Source organism: Eumetopias jubatus, unplaced genomic scaffold (assembly GCF_037043125.1).
Source record: "Eumetopias jubatus isolate StellerSeaLion01/CBP00866 unplaced genomic scaffold, mEumJub1_p1.0 scaffold_10, whole genome shotgun sequence".
NCBI lineage: Eukaryota > Metazoa > Chordata > Mammalia > Carnivora > Otariidae > Eumetopias > Eumetopias jubatus.
The window spans coordinates 60,477,537-60,499,831 of NW_028274816.1; the positions used below are offsets into that span (position 1 = coordinate 60,477,537).

Consider the following 22,295-nt stretch of genomic DNA (forward strand, 5'->3'; position numbering starts at 1 on the left):
AAAAATAAAAAAAAACGCACCATCAAAAAACAGGTAATAGGTAAGTATCACAATGTACATATACTGACAAGTTGAAATTAAAAGGATGCAATTTCACACTGTGACTATATTTAAAAAGCCTTTTTTTTAAAAGCGTGCTTTCATTTCTAGCTAAAGCAATATAGTCCCTGAGTATACAAAGTTCACAGAAAAAGAATGAAATGCATAATTATTTTCTTAAAATACACACAGGAAAACGTAGCAAACAAGTAATGAAAAAACAGGGTGTAAGGATAAGCATAAAAAACTTGGTAAATAGAAACCCCAATATCTCCATTAGAATATTAAACATAAATAAACCAAATGTTCCTGGTGACACTAAACTTTGCTTGAATAGTTCCACTGGAATTTTCCTGAAGCCATAATGAAAACAGGAGGAAAGAACTGGAAAAAAGAAACAAAAACACCCCATATAGTGATAACCAACCAAACAACTGGCATGGCAATATAAATATCATACACTAAAATCCTTAACACTAACGGGGTTTGTCACTGTTATTCATAGTGTTATTTTTCAATATCTACATATACAGCATTTCAATATTCAAATTGGAGGATAACAACCTATATTTATGTGTGCATATTTAAACACACACACATATATAAAAATATGGACATATAAATACATGTATATAGGGAAAAATTTATTTTTAGCTCATGAGAGATTAACATAATCATCACAAAGAGTTGACATCACCAAGATGGTGAAACGGAGGTGCCTGGGTGGCTGAGTCAGGTTAAGTGTCTGAACTTTGATTTCAGCGCAAGTCGTGACCTCAGGGTTGTGAGAGCGAGCCCCGTGCCCGGTTCCGTGATGGGCATGGAACCTGCTTGGGATTCTCTCTCCCTCTGCCCCTCCCACGTCTCTCACCTTATCTTAAAAAAAAGGATGTTGAAATACGGAGTTGCCACATCAGTACTTCTCATAATAAGCTCAAGTACCAACTATTCACACAAAACATCGCTCGGTAAATCTCAGTGCTGAGGCAGGAGGCTGAAACACCCCCGGACCACAGAGTTCAACAAGCACAGCACTAGAAGGGTTAAGAGGTTAATTTAGGTTAATTAAGGGTTAATTTCACGTTGACCACAATGCACCTACATCCCCCACCCCCACCCCTGGCCTCAGGCCAGCACAGTTCCCTACCAGGACTCACCACCTGGAACTATTAATTCCTCCACCAAGAAAAAGAGGGCGGTGGGAATCCAGCATTCTCCAAATGGCAAGCTGCTCCCTGGGAGGCCCACCTACGTCTGGCCTCATGGGGATTCCTGGAGGAATCTGTGGTGCAGGACCAATGGGGATCATAGAGACATGGAAAGGTGGGTAGGGCTTACAGCAACCAGTGCTCAGATCTTAGAACACTGACAGACCAGACTGCAGTCCACCTTGCAGTGACACCCAATCAGAGATCACAGTGACTGCCCACTGGCAGAACAGAGATGAACCCACCTAGTTAAGGAAATTTGTCAGCAGCTGGGCCTGACTTGGGTCTCCAGCCAACAGGTGAACTAGAGCATGGAGGACATTCTTGGGCTCTATCTGAGCAAGTATGCAAATTGGAAGTCACTTCCCACTGCTGAGCTTAGCCTCTAGTTCCCCCCCGCCCCCCCCGCACCAGCAATCCTGGGCAACCACAGAGCCTACATCACATGCCTACAGGAGAGAGAGCCAAGCCCGCAGCATTGCCCAAGTGTTGAGCATAACCTCTCTCTGCATGAGCAGGGAGCTTGAACAGTGACCTGGGGCAGTCTCAGAGCCTAGACTATTGTACTGCCCAGCAACAGAGAATGGTCTTCATTCCTGCCAAATGTTTGAGCATAATCTCTGGTCCCACCTGATCAGGGACTTGCCAGCATTGGCTTGGAAAACACTCAGGAGCCCACAGTACCCAATGGACACATGTCTGCCCTCTGTGAACATAAGAAGAAGGATTCCAAGAAAAATCTGGACCAGAGAAACCTTTCCAATTTTCAAATGCACACAGGCTATTTGGTTCTATTCCAAGGTTAAATATTCACATTCCAACAGAGAGGATTCAGCATGAAACATGACTTCTGGGCTACCTTTTTCATGAAAAATAAATTCCAAAATATTTACTGAAGTCTCACACATTCCTTTGCATAGTACGTACCATGTATGTCCCATGGTTATTAATGCTTTATCTATTTTAATGTATTTAATGTTCTTGGTTCTATGTATTACTGCTAATATTATTCTCCTCTTATTGACAAAAATAGTTAAGTTAAAAGAAGGTATAGGGCGCCTGGGTGGCTCAGTTGGTTAAGCGACTGCCTTCGGCTCAGGTCATGATCCTGGAGTCCCGGGATCGAGTCCCGCATCGGGCTCCCTGCTTGGCAGGGAGTCGGCTTCTCCCTTGGACCCTCCCCCCTCTCATGCTCTATCTCATTCTCTCTCTAAATAAATAAATAAAAAAAGAAGCTATAGTGATCATTTCAATATTGGTAGAGTCAGGGTTTGAACCTGGACACCTTACACATGAACATGAGGCACGCAGGTCAAATGCCCTTCCAGAAAGTGACCTGTGCTTGGATTCTCTTTCCTCTTGTTCCCCGAGAAGTCTTCATACACATCGGCCTCCTTGAGACTTCAAAGTGAAAATTCCAGCCCAAACCAAACACATGCAAATGAATAGCTTTCACCTGAGTACTAAGGACCAGAACCAGAGATCAGGTATCCAAGGTAAAAACACAGGAAAGGCCCAGCATACATTGAGTCCACTTTCACACACCAAGACTACACACCTGTGTATCTGACTACATTTTGCATAGGCCAATACCCTTCCTGAAGAACACAACCACAAATGTGTCCCCAGACATGGTTCTCAACATGTGTTACCTAGACAAGCACCTGAGAACATACAGGAAAGGAAATTTGGGGGCTGCACCCCAGAACCATTGACATGGTAATGTGGGGCTAGGCACAGCAATCCAAGATTTACAAGGACTTCTGGTGATTCTGATGTAGGCTAAATTTGACAACCTCTGCAGGAACTAAGTCACAAGTCAATCCTGAGTTATCCAAACAGAAGTCACTCTTAGAAACCCTCTATGCTTGTGGTCATGCTACTATTGTAACACACAAACACAACATACACACACACAAAATACACAATACATATTTTCTTTATTCATTAATGAACCCGACTCTAACACAGTTGGTCTTGGCTTCCTCTGCTTCCATCTCTCCCCTCTCTCAATACCCTCCTTGAGCTTCCTGAGATCACCCCCAATGACACTTCTGTTCACATTCCTAAATAAAAACAATCCAAAGTAAAGTGAATTGGAATTTACATAAATATTTTATCAAGTTACGAAGTGCATTCAAGACATCAATACATGTTATATAACAAAATGGGATTGGTGCTCGCTTCAGCAGCACATATAATAAAATGGGATTGAATATAGCATTCTCACTATGATGCTGTATTTGATGATTTTACCATAAGACCATAGATAATTGCAGGCTTAAGCAACTCTTCATCAGCACTCCATTTACAGGCAGAATAAAAGACCTGTGCATTAAGGTTAAGGATACTCTACATTTCAGTGGATTTTTGTAACACCTAGTTTCAAGGCAAAGCGTGATTGCCTTTCTGTCAGATGCTGGGAAAAAGTTCAGAGAACAAGAGTCATTCGCAAACATCTTCTATGTCCACCTGTGCTAGAGTTATTTCTTTCTACTGAGACTGGAAACTCTGACAAAGTACCGGTTATTGGCATGGAGGGAGTAGTGCCCTGGGGAGGATGACCTTCCCTGAACAAAAAGACAGGCTTCAAATCAAATTTCTTAAGTCCTAGCACGCACGGGCGGCTCAGTCAGCTAAGCATCTGCCTTCTGCTCAGGTCATGATCCCAGGGTCCCAGTACTGAGCCCGCAGAGGGCCCCCTGCTCAGCGGGGAGCCGGCTTCTCCCTCTCCCTCTGCTATTCCCACTGCTTGGGCTCTCTCGCGCTCTCTCATTCAAGTAAAAAAAAAAAAAAAAAAAAAAACCTCAAATTTCTTAAGTCCTATCAGACTTACACTGCCTCCTTTGCTGCCTGGATCATGGTTTGAAGCCTGGTGGTGGGTCAGGTATTCTGGGGCCATGAGAGAGCAAGTATAAGCACAATGTCTACAGGTAGAAAATACCAGAAAGAAGAAATGGAAAAATCAGAGTACACTCTAAGATATCTGAGCCATTTTATCAGATCTGAGCATCTCCCTACTCACTGTGTACATAACACAAAATAAACATCTTTTCTTTTTAAGATTTTATTTATTTGACAGAGAGAAAGCGAGAGAGGGAACACAAGCAGCGGGAGTGGGAGAGGGAGAAGCAGGCCTCCTGCCAAGCAGGGAGCCCGATGCGGGGCTCAATCCCAGGACCCTGGGATCATGACCTGAGCCAAAGGCAGACGCTTAACGACTGAGCCACCCAGGCGCCCCAATAAACGTCTTTTCTATACATACACAGCAGTCTTCTCATGATCTAGCTGACCACCAAATAATAGCTACTGAAAAATGAATTATTATCCCTGAATTGAACAAATGTCAAGAGTGAATATGACTGTGACACAACTTCATTTTACCAATTTCTCCAAGTGATAAAAATCCTTTCTCTACTCAGGTCAAGATGGGTTAAGGACAGCATGGGCTGTGAAACAACATAGGGACAACCAGCCTAAAAACTGGGTAGACTGTTTGAGGCAGAAATACTCACTGCCAGTGACTGGTGCCCTGCTTCCCAACTAATCACTGCCTTGTACACAGTTCAGAGGGAGGTCCTTGCAGCTGCAGGTCAGCATCCTTGGAAGGTCACCCATCTACTGGATCAGACCTATATTGGGGTTATATACTTGGGATATAACCACAGTGCTTTGTGGAACCACAACATACACCTGGCTGGTTCTGACTACTAGGGTCCAGCATCCTTCATCATCTTCACGATCTACTGTGTCATGTGACATCTTAAAGCAATACCTATAATGTTTAAATCATCCAATACCCCCTCTCCATCCACCGCCACACATCTGGGCCTGGGAAAATACAGTTTCTCTGTCATCCAACAGGAACTGGTCCTCTGGACCATCAGGAAATTCACGAAATCATGAGGAAAGTGTCTGACTTCCTTCAATTCCAAAAAACCACCACATTTCCCAAGTCCCCATCTCTGTCACATTTGTTCATCACCAAAACCTTCTTAAGACTTTTAGGGACCAAAGGGAGCTCCTTACCAGATCTTTACTCACATTTCAAGAATTCTCCATATTTGCTTTTAGTAGGACTTATCTTCCTCTCGAACTGTATCATCATGTTTTATCTGTCCTCACAACTCTCTCAGTGCCAGGTGCCTAAATTAATCCTGTGGACCACTGATGGCATTTTCCTGTTCTTCCAGTGAAGTGGTGACAACATTGTATTTACATCTCAGATATGGCTGCAAATGAACCTGTTACCAACCATTTACCATTGAATTTGAAAATTCCAAGCTACTCCTAAGGACCTACAAGGGCCTGAATGGCTTATGTTGGACGGAGAGAGCAGTGACAACGGGGTCTCCATGACACAGGAAGGAAGGACAGCCAAGATAGCTAATCCCTGGAATGGAGATGAGGAGACAGAAGGACTGGAGATAATTTAGAAAGAAAACAAGTACAATTTATCTTTCTAGATTCAGAGTCAAGAGTGCAGCCTTGGACAGACGTCCTCTCCCCACATGAAAAATTCATGCGTCAGACTAGATGTTTTTCATCTCCCACCTTGGGCTGCATCATCCCTTGTAATAGAAGACTGTTTCCTTCCTAACTTTAGAACATCTACTAAGACCCAAAACCGTCCCATGTTTGGTGTGTTCAAATATAGGCTAAAACAACCCATGACTTGTGAGGTTTCCGAGTTTTCACCTAATAAACTTGTTATAGTACATAACTTGGATCATGTCACTTCCATGAAGAGAAAAGAAGAATAACTAAAGAAATCTTGCTTAGGGTTCTTTTCCAATCAGAAGGAAGAAGTGAAATGGATCAATTCAACTATATAGAATTTAATATACTCACTGTAGAATTATGCCCAGATTCAAATTAATTTTGAACACCATGTCATTTCATGCAAACTGTTCACAAATCTGTGAGTAAGCCAACTGAGCAACAGTTCCTGAACATTGGAACAAGGAAAACAGAGTAGATCCTATATGAGTCATAGCCATGTAGACAAGACAAGATTTGCATGGGGAGATCCTCAAACCAACATACAAGAGCTTTAGGAGAAATAAATCCTATATAATGCAGAATTATTCCTATTACGATATCTATAATATTTGTCTTTGCTAGGCAATCATCAATTTTGAAATTTGGAAATTATCTCATTGGATCCAATATTCCCTTTCCTTCTGAAAATACAGGTACACACACACACACTTACTTATTCCTAGTTAGTTCTTTTACTCCAAAATACATCTTTAGCTTAATATAACATACTGAACTCTGTGCACATCAAAACTATAAACCTCTGTGTTGTGTATGCTCACAAAAACAACACAAGCAACAAAAAATATAGGGTAAAACATTTAAAATACTGAGCATTCTATAAATATGGCTTATATTAGGAGTGATTTTGTTCAATTGGCAGTAGTTAAGTAGAACCCCTGGGCATTAGACAGTGAGACATGGTTCAATAAAAGAAAAGAAAGATATTGAAATAAAGTTTCCTACTCTTAGTTCCTGGAGGACGTACATAACATGCCTTGAGGGAACAACATGAAGAGGTCAAGACTGAGTGCAGGCAGAGAGAATGGCAAGAACTGGGGCAGATGTCGTTCTTAGGGTCCATGGCTGGTGTGCTTTGGAGTTCCTGGGCCAAGTCTAGAATGTACAATTCAAACCAAAATGAGTGGAGTATGGTAAACTCTGCGGGAGTCTTCTCTAAGGGATGCTCATGGTAAATATACTGGGAGTGGACACTCCTTCACAAAGGCTACTGGGGAAGTCAGATCGGGACCTTACATTTGTGTGTGACTGTGGGGGCTGTTATCTAGGGTATTTGCTATTAGGCGTAGCCAGAGTCAGTTCAAAATCCCTGCAGGCAGTCTAGTTAACACAAATTGGAATACAAGTCAGTAAGATCACACATTTGTTTACCTACACACTCAATAATACTTCTATATCATCCTTATTAAAAACACCATAATGTCCTAGCAGTTACAAAAAGGAAGAAAAGTCTTACACAATCCATAACATAATAAAATAAAACTAAAAAAAAAAAAGTTATAAAAATAAATGTGGGGAAAATTAATTTCAAATAATTTGAGATTTAGGGCCATTGGGAAAAAAGATTATTAGTGATATCATCACTAGTGATGTGAGAGTACAAGTGCCCCTTCAATAATGCAGGGGTTCGGTGTACCCACAACCCGTGCAGTTGAAAATCTGTCTATAACTTTGACTCCCCAACACTTTATTTAAATAGCCTACTGTTGGGGAGCCTGGGTGGCTCAGTCGTTAAGTGTCTGCCTTCGGCTTAGGTCATGATCCCAGCGATCTGGGATTGAGCCCCGCATCGGGCTCCCTGCTCCTTGGGAAGCCTGCTTCTCCCTCTCCCACTCCCCCTGCTTGTGTTCCCTCTCTCGCTGTGTCTCTCTCTGTCAAATAAACGAATAAACTCTTAAAAATAGGGGCACCTGGGTGGCTCAGTTGTTAAGTGCCTGCCTTCAGCTCAGGTCGTGATCCCAGGGTCCTGGGATCGATCCCCACATCAGGCTCCCTGCTCGGCGGGAAGCCTGCTCCTCCCTCTCCCACTCCCTCTGCTTGTGTTCCTGCTCTCACTCTCTCTCTGTCAAATAAACAAAATCTTCAAAAAAAAAAAAATCTTAAAAATAGTCTACTGTAGCCAAGAAACCTTATCAAAAACAGTAAATTAATATATAACCTACATATTATAAGTGTTATATATGGTGTTCCTACAATAAAGAAAGCTCAAGAAAAGAAAATGTTAAGAAAATCAGAAGGAAGGGGCGCCTGGGTGGCTCAGTCGGTTAAGTGTCTGCCTTTGGCTCAGGTCATGATCCCAGAGTCCTGGGATCGAGCCGGGCATTGGGCTCCCTGCTCGGCGGGAAGCCTGCTTCTCCCTCTCCCACTGCTTGTGTTCCCTCTCTCGCTGTGTCTCTCTCTGTCAAATAAATAAATAAAATCTTAAAAAAAAAAAAAAGAAAATCAGAAAGAAGAGAAAATACATTTACGGCACTGTACTATAAATAAATCTGACTATAACGGGACCCACACAGTTTAAACCCATGTTGTCCAAGGGTCAAGTGTACTTTGTGTTACTGTCTGTTTACCTGCAATCTTGATGAAATTGGGGCAGGCTAAGGTTGGTGAAGGATCACACTTTATTTATTACACATCGTTAACACATTAAAATCCATTCAGTGTTATTATTTTAAAATATACTAAGTCCAAACACACCCTAAACACACCCTTGAAAAATCACTGTACGATCCTTGGTCAAGGTACCCATTACATCATTCAAGAACCATTCTTGTTCCTCTGACATAATGCTCTGTGAGTTGGGTTTTCCATGCTTTTCAAACTGAGGCTACTTATCGAGTGAATGTGGATTTACAATAATTTTCCACCTTTTTATGAAAATGTTAGATATACTTTCCTAGATATCTATGAAAATTTATTTCAACCTTAAAACTGACGTTCTTGACTTGTATCAACTTCTATTGTGAACATACATCCAGGCTTTAAATAAAGTACCACCATATTCTCCTAAATAGCAACTGGCAAAACTATTTAAAATTTAGAATGTTTGTTTTACTTTAATGCAGATAATAATGCCCTGAATACTTACTTCACTGTGGCTTATTATGACTCTTATACGCAACCACAAACAGCATTTCCATGTGGACTTTCGTCACACGTTGTACGTTACAGTGTCTTTTTTTTTTTTTTTAAAGATTTTATTTATTTATTCATGAGAGAGAGAGAGAGAGAGAGAGAGAGAGAGGCAGAGGGAGAAGCAGGCTCCCAAGGAGCAGGGAGCCCGATGCGGGACTCGATCCCAGGACCCTGGGATCATGACCCGAGCCGAAGGCAGACGCTTAACCATCTGAGCCACCCAGGCGCCCGTGTCTTTATTTTTTTTAAAGATTTTATTTATATACTTGTGAGAGAGAGTGCACATGCAAGCGCACCCGTGCGAGAGAGAGAGAGAGAGAGAGAGAGAGAGAGAGAGAGAGAGCATGAGGTGGGGGGGTGGGCAGAGAGAGAAGGAGAAACAGACTCTCCCCTGAGCAGGGAGCCAGATGCGATATGGGGCTGGACCCTAGGACCCCGAGGTGATGACCTGAGCCAAAGGCAAACGCTTATTGTGTCTTTAATCTCACATGGAAAAGTAGGTATGAATTCACTATCATACAAGAGCCTCTGAGACAGCAACAATATTATTTTACATGCACACAAGCAATAAAGGCTTAGCATGAGATTATTTCAGAGTAAAATTAATATTTGCTATTGAAAATAACTCAAATATGGTCAAAAGAAAAAAAGAGACACAGTGAAATTAATTCTCCCTCTCCAGACATCCATCCCCCCTTGATCCTTTCAGGTTTATTAACAAATACAGTTGACCATTGAATAACATGGGTTTAAACAGCATGGGTCTACTTATACAAAGATTTTTTTTCTTTTTTGTAAATATCATGTAGTACTATAAACATGTTTTCTCTTCGTTACACATTCCTTAATATTTTTTCTCCACCTTACTTTATTATAAAAATACTGTATAGAATACAGACAACATAAAAAGAGGGGGATGATTAACTGTTAATGTTCTAGGTAAGGTTTCAACAATACGGTATTTCCATGGTAAAGTAGGAATGGTTTTAAGTTTTGGGGACTCAAAAATTACACACGGATTTTCAGTTCTGGAGGGGGTTGGTGCCCCTCATGCCTGCCCTGTCCAAGGCTAAACTGTGATTGATCTAGGTCATTTAAATTTGGATTTTTCTCTGTAATAAATACTCGGATTTAGAGTCATGTCTGAAAATGGCACTGACTTATTAACAACTTATTGTTATTAATTCTCTGATTTTATTTAGATTTGCCTTTCTATTGCACATACTTAGCCAATTGTTTACATCTTTACTATTTTTATCCTTTATAAAGACTCTTTCTTTCCATACTGTATATTAAAAACAAAGGTCATTCATCAGCCATTACACAAAGGTTTCTATCTAGTATGCTTTATCTGATATTGAGTAAGGGTTCAGTTCCAGGTAAAGACGTTACCACTATTCTTGACAATTTTAAGGTATCGCCCCAGGATGTATTATCTCCTGTTGAATACTTTTGATTATGAATGAAATGCTTTATCACATTTCTTACATTTGTAGGGTTTCATACATGACACACTCTCTGATATTCAGCAAGTTTGTAGTTCTGCTTAAAGACTTTGTCACTTTTTTTTTTTTTTTTACATTTGTCGGCATTCTCCCCACTGTATTTTACCTCATACTGATAAGTTTTGAGTGGCAGTTAAGGTCTTTACCACATTGTTTACATTTGTAATATTTCTTCCCATTACGAAATGTCTGCTACTGAGTCTCGAAGACTAGTTAAAAGGTTTGCCACACTTACTACCTTTTTCAGTCTTCACGTCAGTAAAGATACAGTAATATACAATAAGATTTGAGCTTTCATAAAAGACTTTCCCACATTTATTATTCTAATATTGGTTCTCTGGAAACTGTATTCTCTGATGTTTATTAGGATTTGACCCTTGATTGACATTTTCCCCAGATTCATTCTATTGGCAAGTTTTGTCTCCTTTATAAACAACATGGTAATTATGGAAAATACAGTCCTCACAAAAGGCCCTCCTAAGTTCACGACACATGAAAACTTGCTCCAAATTAAGTACTCTGTGGTTAAGTATTCCACAGTGATGTTTGGATAAAGACTCTCCTCTGTTGATCAAATTTAGAGAGTGTGCCACAAGGAAGGATTATGTGTCGGCGGGAGAATGAACCCTCTGAAAAGGACTTCTCAAATCAATCACATTTGGAATTTGTATATTTTTAAATGTCTAACATTCAGAAATGCATCAGTGGATGATTAAACGAATGTCATATTTGAAATGGTTTGAATGAAACTTTCAGCACAGACTAGGTGACTTTCCGGAATTTTCATATTCCAGAGAATATGTATGTTGAAAAAATGCATTATATTCCCCGGGTTCAAAGACATTGTACTGCAAACATAACTGACTTACAGTGGGGGTTTTCCCTGAATGTGTTCTATGCCTCATCTCTTCTGGTGGGAAGGGTTTCATTATGGTAACTGTCCCACTTGGGTTATACCCAACATAACACCCTTCCTGCCTGCCCTTCACTACCCTCTGTCACCTTCCCAGTCATTTATTAAGTATAAATACTCAGGGCCACTGCTTCAACATTTTATATCACTCTAAAAAAAAGTGAATCTTCTTTCCCTGTCTTTGCCAACAGGCCTTTGGGTATTATGGAAAGACACAACTAAAAGATACAAAATAAGTTATCACACTCACTATACTCACATGCATATATATTAAAATGCTAATGTGCAAACTTAATACTAATCATTGCACATCAACAGAATGCAGAAATAGGAAGCACCAGGACTTTGCTCCTCCATGGAGACAAAAATGGACCAAATTACCTTTTAGAGTGCTTCAGAAGCCACTTAGAACACAGCACCCCCAGAGAAGTGCAAAGGAAGAAGAGGCTCATTGAAGAGACAAGAAACGTTTGTGACACTTGCCCACAACAGCGGCTCACCCTCCCTGACACTTGACAGAAACAGTGTGAGAAAACTCTTACCTCTCCTCAGAGAGGATCAAATGAGTGACCTGTATGCTCAATGATCTGGCTGTGCAGATGCTGCCTGAGGAAACTGTTTCTGTCATGTATGCCATAGAGGCAGAAGGAATGAGAGCACCCTTTGGACGCATTATGGTGGCGGCTCAGACAAAAGGTGAGCATTTGTTCAAACACTGGAGAGGCTAAAGAGCTGATTGATACTTGAGTTAAATTCACACTGTCCTGAAATCTACTGAGGTAAAAATTGTCATCCTATAATAAAATACACAGTAACGAAATAATGTTGTGAAAGGTCCCATACAAAAGGAAGCACATTATTATGGAATTATAAAACCAGAATAAGACAAAATTTAACCCGAAGAATTCCACATACAGATGACTTTTGGGGTGCCTGGGTGGGTCAGGCTGTTTAGCGTTTAACTTCAACTCAGCTCATGATCTCGGGGTCCTGGGGTGGAGCCCAGTGTGAGATCCCTGCTCAGTGGGAAGTATGCTTGCCTCTCTCCCTCTGCCCCACTCCCCCGACCCACTTCTGCGTGCTTTCTCCCTAATAAAATCTTTAGGGAAAAAATGAATTTTTTTAAAAGGAAACCTTTTATAGAACTATAACTTTAAAATGAGACTGTGTACCCATGAAAACTAAGCATTCTAAATTATTGGCATGCATTTATTGATAGTAAAATAGTAAAGAATATATATTAAAATCTACCATGAGAAGTTCTAATGGAAAATTTTATGAATAAGCACTTAAAAGACATTGGAAAATGTATTATCATTAATATATCCCTCCTGTACACAGAACATAAGGCCTCCTTTAGAACCAAGCACCGTGGGGCACCTGCATGGCTCAGTTGGTTCAGCATCTGACTCTTGATTTTGGCTCAGGTCATGATCTCAGCGTCGTGGAACAGAGTCCCTCAACGGTGTCCACGCTCAGCAGGTAGTCTGCTTGGGATTCTCTCCCTTTCCTTCTCCCTCTCCCTCTCCCTCTGCCCCTCACCCCGAAAGAGCTCATGCACTCTCTCTCTCTGCCTCATAAATATATCTTTAAAAAAGAGAGAAAAATAAGAATCAAGTACCCCCCAAAAAACCCTTCATTTTGAAATAAAGAAATACCATCATAATTTTAAAATATGCCAGCAATGACTCTGTAAAAAATAAATATTTGGGATTAAATTCAGATACGTTCTGAGGAAAGTAGAAGAAAAGCCTAATGGTTAATTTTTCCAGATGTAAAATTAAATTTATAAGCAAAACTTTTTTTTTTAATATGGGAATTTTACTGATTCCCTTACTTTCTATAAGCAAATGCTCATGTCATATCACCACTTTTGATATAAAAAAAATCAAAGATGAATATCATGTATAACTAATAAGAAGGTGAGAACACACATGGCAAAGTCACAGCAACTTCATACCATGCAAAATTATAAAATGATTCAATTATTAATAAAGTAACAACTGAGACTTTATTACAAGCTGAAAATTCTGAATTCTAAATATTCTAGCTCCCCTATGGCATTATTTAGGTAGGAATTCCAGGAAACAGATACCTTTAATTATTTCACCACTGAGGAATGGGACACATAGGGTGGAAATTTCTAATAATATTTAATACAAAGAAAAATGAACTTTTAAGTGAAATAAAGGATTAGATTTTCTCATTCTAGGGAGGTATTTTGTTACCTGATTAAATTACTGATTCTCAATTTTGTACAATTAAGATTAAAGCCACCATAATATAGGAAAACATAAACCAGAAAACATGTGATATTTGTCTCCAGTGTTCCCAGGATTTCTGCACCAAACCACAATGTGCTTACAACCACCCTGACACACTTCTCCCATGATGAAAAACAGAACTTAAAAAGGACTTAGCATAGAGTTCCTCAGAAATAGGATGATTTTCCCAGGGCCCTCACAGCTGTGGAGAAGCTCTCAGATTATGGAGGCCCCCCCACTCCCAGGAGAGTGCCCTGGCCCTCCCTGCGGATGTGACGGACCATCACTGGAGCGGAAGGAGAATCCTTAGAAAATGTAAGAGCTTGATAATGTTGGATAGCGGATGTCCCTCTGTGAGAGGGGTAGAAATGCAACTATGCTTCCAAAACTAATTCCCATTCAAGGAGAGCTACTTGAACCACATTTTAAGGTCTGTCTTCCTCCTTCACATTTGGACCTCACCTCTGTCATCTGCTTCATTCATTCCCACCTACCTGGATGGAAGGCTACTGTCTCCTTTCTCTTCACATCCCAGAGCTGCTTCTCTTGCTCCAAAAAGATGACCAGGTCTGGCTTCCACACAATAAGACCTGTTTATTGGAAAAAATGAATAGTAGTACTGCTGGAGATTCTAACTTTCAATCCACTAGAGGACATTGTAGAATTCTAGAAAATGATTTCCCAAACACTGTTGACCAACAGCCCCGTTAAACATGTAGGAGAATTTTCAGATTTTCACATCATGACCTCCCCTTTCAAGGACTATCAATACAATAATAAGGACTTAAAATTTCAGTTTAAGATGTAGGCAGTACCATTTTTTTGCCACTCACTGTTTACAACTGGCACTTATCTACAGAAGTGATGATGTTCTCTTTTTTTGACGGGGGGGGGGCGGTTTAGTGATGATGTTCTCTTAAGAAACGGAAGCTAAAGCTGAAAAGGAAACACCACGAAGATTTTTCTCTACATCTACAAACCCCTACTTATTTCCCTTATGGCCTGGATCTGAATTCTCAACATTCAAAGAGGAATCTTCTAATAGACAGTCTTCAAAGGAAGGAGCAAAACCCTGAGTGTGGTTTGGGAAATCTGGAAGGAGTTAGTCTCACCCAGGAAGAGGAGGTGTCCGTAGTTCTCTAACATCACATCCCTGTACAGTTCCCGCTGAGTGTGGTTCAGGCATCCCCACTCCTCCTGAGAGAACTCTATGGCCACATCCCTGAATGTCAGCAGTCCCTGCAATAAACACCACAGTTACCGAGTGGCCATTGGCAGAGTTCACAATGGTCCCTAAGACGAAAGAGGGAGTTAGTGTCACCAGCTAGACCCAAGACCTGACCTTCCCCAGTTACCTGCTTGTACCCTCCGACCTCTGTCCCACATTTTACTTAACCTCTTCTATTCACCTTATCTTTTACTCCAGGCAAAGACCCCATGGTCTAGTCTCCTGTCAAGGAACAGAAACTATCCAACTAGAGGTAATGACGGCCCAAAGGATGAAACTGGGCCAGCCCAGGTTGAGCTTAACCCTTGACTCACCTGTGTAGATGGACCAAAGAGTAACCCATGGTACTTTTACCTCATTGTAATATGAAAATCTCCGTCCTAGGATAAGCACAAACCTCACTTACATAACATACAAAGTATGTATGGAAGTGTTGTCTTCAGGTACCTTTATGACCTTATGCCCAGCTCTACACAAGATGATGAAGCCCCTCTTTTTAAATTTCCACCTGAACCCTAAATAAAAGGAAACCATTCTCCCTGGCTCTGGGAGTCTCTGCTTTGGAAGCTATTCTCTGTGATCTCCTTATTGGCCACAAATCAAGTTTCCTTTGCGTCACAAGCCTACCTGGTATAATTTCTATCTGTGACTCTATTATATTTCGGGATTTTAAGACACTCAAACATGTTAAGTAAGTGGTTCTTGTTTTTTTTGTTTTTGTTCTTTTCTGAAAATACAAAGAGGTAAATAAAACGGTAGCTCTGTGACCTAAGTGTGCAGTAAAATAAAAACCTACAAGATGGAGGTCTTAGAACCTCCAGTCCTAGAAAATCATTATCTCTGCTACACAAAGGTGAGAGCCTTCATTGTCCAGTGGAAAGTGATGTGAAGGGTCAAGAAAGTATTCTTGAGACGTTTTTGGTGCAAAAAGCTGTTTTTATTAAAGTCCAGGGACAGGACCCCTGGGCAGAAAGACCTACACTGTCCTTGCGAGAAGCCATTGATAAAATAGTTTTAAGTTGGGGGGCAGAAATAAAGGAAGTTTCTGCAGGGATTTTCATATGTTAAAGAGGACTTACAGGATCCTGGAGGTCTGGCTATTGTCAAGCTGGTTGCTTTTTGCCTCTAGCGAAACATTAACATTAAGGCAGTTGTGAATTCCTGATGGAATGTCATACTCTGCCAGTCTCAAGTATTTACCAAGGGTCTGGAAGTTGAATTTCAGTTTATCTACATTTCTTTTACCTTTGTTCTCCTCAACAGAAACTAGAAGCAAGAGAAATTCAGAAGAAAGAAGTTTCCACTTTAAATGTGATGGTTTCTGCACATGGCTCAGTAAATCCATCTAAGATACTTATGATTTTTTTTTTAAAGATTTTATTTATTTCTTTGACAGAGAGAGACACAGCGAGAGAGGGAACACAAGCAGGGGGAGTGGGAGAGGGAGAAGCAGGCTTCCCGCGGAGCAGGGAGCCCGATGCGGGGCTCGATCCCAGGACCCTGGGATCATGACCTGAGCCGAAGGCAGACGCTTAACGACTGAGCCACCCAGGCGCCCCAACACTTATGAATACTAAGGGAGAAAATATGAACTTTATAGGGGAGAAATCTGTCAGAGTGGACCAGCCCAAGTAAAAGAAGGTAACATGAGGGCCCTTGGGTGGCTCAGTTAGTTAAGCATCTGTCTTCCACTCAGGACACGATCCCAGGCTCCCGGGATTACGCGCCGAATCCAGGTCCCTGCTAAGCGGGGAGCCTGCTTCTCCCTCTGCCCCTCCTCCCTGCTCGTGCTCTCTGGTCTCTCTCTCTCTCTCTCTCTCAAATAAATAAAATCTTAAAAAAAAGAAGGTAACATGAGCTCTAAGGAAACAAATTGATACCAGTGCCTAAAGCACACCAAAGGACCTATTATTACTGGTATGTTCTTGTGGTCATCAAACATTAAATCAGAATATAAACTGAATTATGAGAATACAGTGCATTTATACAAAGTTCAATCACACAGTTTCCAAGTCCTGTAATATCTATTATATTTTAAGTATTTTTTTCACAATCTAAAGAACATGAATCCGCCCCCCTTCCCCTCCACCCCACCTCTTTCTCCCCTGAGAACTTTCCCAGTTCTTCTGAGCCTCCTATCCATCATGTTGATTTATGCATTTTCTGACTCCTGGTCTACAGAAAGCTGAAAAAGCATCCAGATGGGACCTAAATAAGAACTGCTTTCCTTTACTGATATCCCAGGACCCGACCCCATCAGCAACAGGAATCTGGAACTCAAAGACTTCCCCTGTGAATCAGCCACAAAGGGAATATTTTCAGTACTTGCAGGACTTTAATTCAAAGTGACAATTGTTGATGGACTATTGGAAGCCAGGTTGGGGAGAAGGGAGAGAAGGCTCTGGGAGATAGGGAAGAATTGTTCTAAAGACTTAACTTTCAGTATCATTTTTGAAAAGGTTTCAAAAATTAGGTGAAAACATAAAGCGGAATTATCAGAAATACAGGAATCAACATTTGCAATTTCTAAATGCAAGGAATTTCAGGAGAAAAAGATGACAAGGCCTCTGACCTCAGATGCAAGGCTTACCTGAGAACTGGCCATTTCTTCTTCTTTCACCTTGTCCTCTAGATTTCTTTGTCAGAAGAGATTCATGGAGAAATCACAGCTGCATCAGGAGAAAATGCCTTTAAAGCCACCAACAGAGCCTCTGCACCTCTAAACTGCTCGGCCTGAAGGCAGGACTTTGAAATGCAGAAAAGGCCCAACTTCCTAGTCCTTTGTGTCAGGAGCCTTTCAGAAACCACGAGCTCCTACTTGGAGACCAATCCCTGACTTTTCCTCCTCTGCTTCCAGGGGGCCTCCCCTCCCACAGATGCCCACAAATTCAGCTACAGCCTAGGAACCCTGTGCTCCAGGGACCTGACCCTCCCGGACTCATGTAGCAGAGACCCTGTTTCCTCTTCTTGAGGCAAACCCCGCTCTCAATTCTCATAAAATAACGGAAAGCCCTTGTGCTTAACCCTGGCCTCACATAGAATCACCTTGAGCCCTTAATTAACACAACACTGCTGTTTTCACCAGTTGACAGAATCTGAGGGGAGGGCACCAGCAAGGATCATTTTGGGAACTTCACGCTGTTATCCCTTTGGGAAGCACTTGGGGAGGTGACCAGGCAAAGCGCAGTATCCAAGGCTGTGGTTGCTAACCAGATTTAAATCGATGCTTTTCCCACTCATCAGAGTTTCTGGAGATTTATACATTCTCCCTCTTTCTGCTACACAGAGGGAGGCACCCTTACAAATGGAGCTTTCCCTTATAAATGCAAGTATCTCTTACAAAAGTAAACATACTGGGTTTCAGGGGTTTTCCTTTGTCTGCCGTTTCTTTAAAATAACAAGTGGAGGGGCGCAGGGGCGGCTCAGGAGGCTGAGCATGTGACTCCTGAATTCACCTCAGGTCGCGATCTCAGTGTCATGAGGTCAGCATCCACTGAGCAAGGAGCCTGCTTAAGATTCTGTCACTGCGCCCCCCCTTCCCCCTTCCCCCTTCCCCGCTCGCGCGCGCATGCTCACTCACGCTTTCTCTACCTCAAACCACCTCCCCCCCCCCGAAACACACACACACACTAGCCGGCTTAGAATAACCCTTAAACAGAGAGACATATTTTGTGCTAAGAACATGCTCCCCCTCGGTAGGTAAATGTTTTCATAAGTAATTGCAAAACAGTTTTCCAAAATGAATGTACTTTTTACTTCCCCATCAGCAATATATGAGAATTCTAATTCCTCAAAATTTCCACTAAAATGCTGTTATTCTTCTTTATTTTTGGAATTCTAGAAAATAATGAGTGGTTTCAGACTTAAAATTTGAAGTGCTCTTACTTCAGTTGCCCTGGTGACTCAAACTGAAACCGCTTGAGAGAAGTTGAACAAAAATCAAATGGCTGCATTGAAACAGCAGTGAGGCTTGAGGGTATAAAGTATCTTTTTCCCCTCTGTTCCCCAAACTACCCCCTCCCCGCTTCTTAGCCTTTGTTTTCTGTTTTCAGGAATCCAGGACCACTCGGAAAGCCTGAACAAGGCTGGCAGCGCAGACACAATTCCTGTTCAAACAGGCCAGATCCTGTATAACCCTACAAAACCCTCAGCCCCTGCTACCGGGTGAGCTCGTTCTTCTGAAGGCCTCAACTTCCACCAGCCTCCTCTGTCCAGCAAAACTATAAAGCTACTGTTCTTCTTGACCCCCCAACTCTGTCTTCAAGTTTGGCTCTGAAGCACGGAGGCCAGTTCTGGACAACAGAATGAATGTGTAGGAGAGGAAAACATTTCCCTCATCTGTTCTCAGTTCTTTGGCCGGTCTAATAATTAAACTGATGTAAGACAGAGTCACAAGAGGAAAAAAAAAAATAATTTCTAAGAATTTAGAATTTCAAAAGGGGGTAAGCATATTCACAGGAAAAAAGGAAAGAGCAAATTTTGTCAAACGATAGTTTGCAACACCAGGCAGGCAACTCTTCATAATATAAAAAGTTAATGTCTGATACTACTGATAGAGTTCTGCCATCTAATTCATTCTTCGTATATAAGCAACCTCACAAAAGAAGGAAATCCTTCCATTTGCAGCAACAGAATAAACCTAGGGGACCTTTTTTTTAAGTTACATAGAAGCCCTGCCCGTGCCCCTTTGCCCAATTTAGTAGTCTTTAAATTTTAGCATGTACCTTTAGCCTGTGTGATTGATAAACCAAACCTCTTTGTGTATCTATAGGTCATGCTTTGTTTCCTAGAAAGACTTGGAGCAGAATCCTCTTGCATAACCTCCCCTGGGGCACCAATGCATCCCCTCCAAGAACCACAATAACGTCTGTAGCTGACACCACTGAGTCTGCAGAGGCACCAAGAAGTGTTAAGAGACTATACCATTCTCCTCTTTTACCAATTACTGGCCTCAAGTTCCCTTAAAAAATCTTGGGCCAGGCTGAAACCATGGAGTTGGTTTTTGGACAAGACTTCTACCGAACTGATTAAAGCTCATATTCATTTCCAATTTTGCAAAATTACTCTGGTGTTTATCATTCAGTTTGATATTAACTATGCAGTCATGAGACCCTGTAAGAATGTACCCACCAGCACATATTCAATCCTTATCAAAATTATGCAGGCTATAGGTCAACCTTTAGTTAAAGGTGAACATTTTTCTGTTTCTTTCCCTCATCACCTTATCCCTGACCAATTATCAGTTCTTAAATCATTAAGGTTGTTGAAGGGTGAAGGGCTCATATTCTGTAACTTCTTCAAGGTGACAGGGATTGTAGAGATGTCCCATGCACTGAAATTGGTCTCTATCTGTCCCTACGTGTAACTATTACAGAAGGCCATTGTTATAGAGTCCAGAGGGGACACCGCGGTGAATCTGTTTTGAGTAGTCAGTATGATCTGTAGGCTGGGTAAAGGAGTCAGGAACTGCTTGTACACATCTCAGCAATAGGAGAGAACAAAGCAAAAGAGAAAACACTTAGAATATTATTATAATGAGCAATGAGAAGACTCTTTAGTGTGACCATAGTCTACCTCTCCATGAGGAATTTAATCAATTCTTAAGTGGAGACAGAGAGAGAGAGAAATCAAGAAACAGACTCTTAATAAAAAACAAACCAATGGTTACCAGAGGGAAGGTGGGTGGGGAGAAGGCTTAAATAGGTTTTGGGAATGAAGGACTGCACTTGTTGTGATAACCACTTGATAATGTATGGAATTGTTTAACCATTATATTGTACCGCTGAAACAAATATAACACTTTTTGTTAACTGGAATTAAAATCTTAAAAAAGTAAAAAAAAAAGTGGTGGCAAGCCATTAAAATACTGACGTATCTTTATAATAGCAATAGACAGACGTACAGAATATTAGTTGCTGTGGTTGAAATGAAGAAACCTTCCCAGATATCAGTAGAGGATAGCTAACGTCTCCCTAACGGGGCATAGGATTGTACATCAACGTTTCTTAACAATTACTTCAGGCCTGAAAATTATTGAAATTATGACTCCTAGGTCATTATATCAGAACAAGAATGTTTCTTGAATGATTGTAATCTGTATTTTCAACAAGGATCATACAGTGGATTTGAAATGCATAACTTAGTCTATGTGTGATCCTAAGATATTTTAATAATAGAACATATTGGTTTTTAATGTGTTAACAGTGATAGGTAACGAATGATGTATTATCCTGCCACCAATATTAACCTACTTCACCTTATTTAAGAATGTAGACAACAAATGGTATCTACCACCCATTTGATAACGATGTAATATAACTAGTGATCCATTTTCTCTGTGGCCTCAGACTTTAAATAATGTGTGGTTATATTTCCGAGAGTTTATCTATTGCGTCATTTTCTCCTCCTTTTAACTCCTGGGACATCAACATGGATATATTGTAGATTTTATAGGCGGACTGTAGGCAAACTTCTCCATGATGGTGCTACTTGGCAGCCATTTTGTGTACTCAGTTGGTTGGCAGGGGACTTGAACTGACACCAGCCCCTCTCACTAGTGCATTCTCTAAACAACACCCTACAGAGGCACACATTAATATAACTTCTGATAGGGGCGCCTGGGTGGCTTAGTCGTTAAGCATCTGCCTTCAGCTCAGGTCATGATCCCAGGGTCCTGGGATCGAGCCCCGCATCGGGCTCCCTGCTCAGGGGGAGCCTGCTTCTCCCTCTCCCACTCCCCCTGCTTGTGTTCCCTCTCTCGCTGTCTGTCAAATAAATAAAATATTTTTTAAAAAAGGTAACTTCTGATAGGACACCTCAACCACTGCCCTTCTGAACCACCACCTCCCCTGGCATCCTAGAAATTCCCCTTGTGTACCCTATAGAGAAGATACCCACAGAGTTTACCTAAATCTGTTTAAGTTTCAGTGGCTCAATCCCGGACTTACCCAGGAATTCCTGAGCACTCCACCCATGGAACCTAATAAAGGATTGAGCCCCATGTCATAATGGAGGGGTTCCTTTGATGTTTTAAATGAAGTGATTATACACACATGGCAGTACTGGATGTGTGACAGATATCCCTTAAGTAGGAGGAAAATATTCTAATATGAGACAAGGCAAGAGAGAGAAAGATTACAGGAAGAAGAATTGGCATGAATTCTGCATGTGGAGAAAGGATACCTATTTCCAGGTTGCACAACTGAGTCTCTGAATATAGAAAGATAAATTCTACTTGTCTAATTTTTTAATGATCTCCAGTTCCTCTTGATTCCTCAGTTTCATTCCCAGCTACAAATCCATCTGAGAAAGTTTTTGTATGTGTTGTGGCTAGAGAGTCCTCATTGACCTCTTAATTCAGATTAGAGGGGTACAAGGACAATGGGCCACAGTATAAATTCAGACATTTAGCACTGAGAGGAATGTGAACGTAGGTAAAACATGATG

The 22,295-nt window shown here is 41.2% G+C and overlaps 1 protein-coding gene across 1 annotated transcript in view; it reads right to left on the bottom strand.

Annotated features, from left to right (window-relative positions):
- The window catches only part of LOC148163279 (uncharacterized), a 46,872-nt gene that overhangs the window by 11,878 nt on the left and 12,699 nt on the right, over positions 1–22,295 (bottom strand). The window contains exons 2-4 of the mRNA XM_088027795.1: positions 17,440–17,518; positions 14,734–14,860; positions 14,116–14,211 (exon numbers count right to left, since the gene is read on the bottom strand). Of these exons, the coding sequence (XP_087883921.1) occupies positions 14,116–14,211; positions 14,734–14,860; positions 17,440–17,454 (238 nt within the window). The 5' untranslated portion in view covers positions 17,455–17,518. The remainder of the gene's footprint in view (positions 1–14,115; positions 14,212–14,733; positions 14,861–17,439; positions 17,519–22,295) is intronic.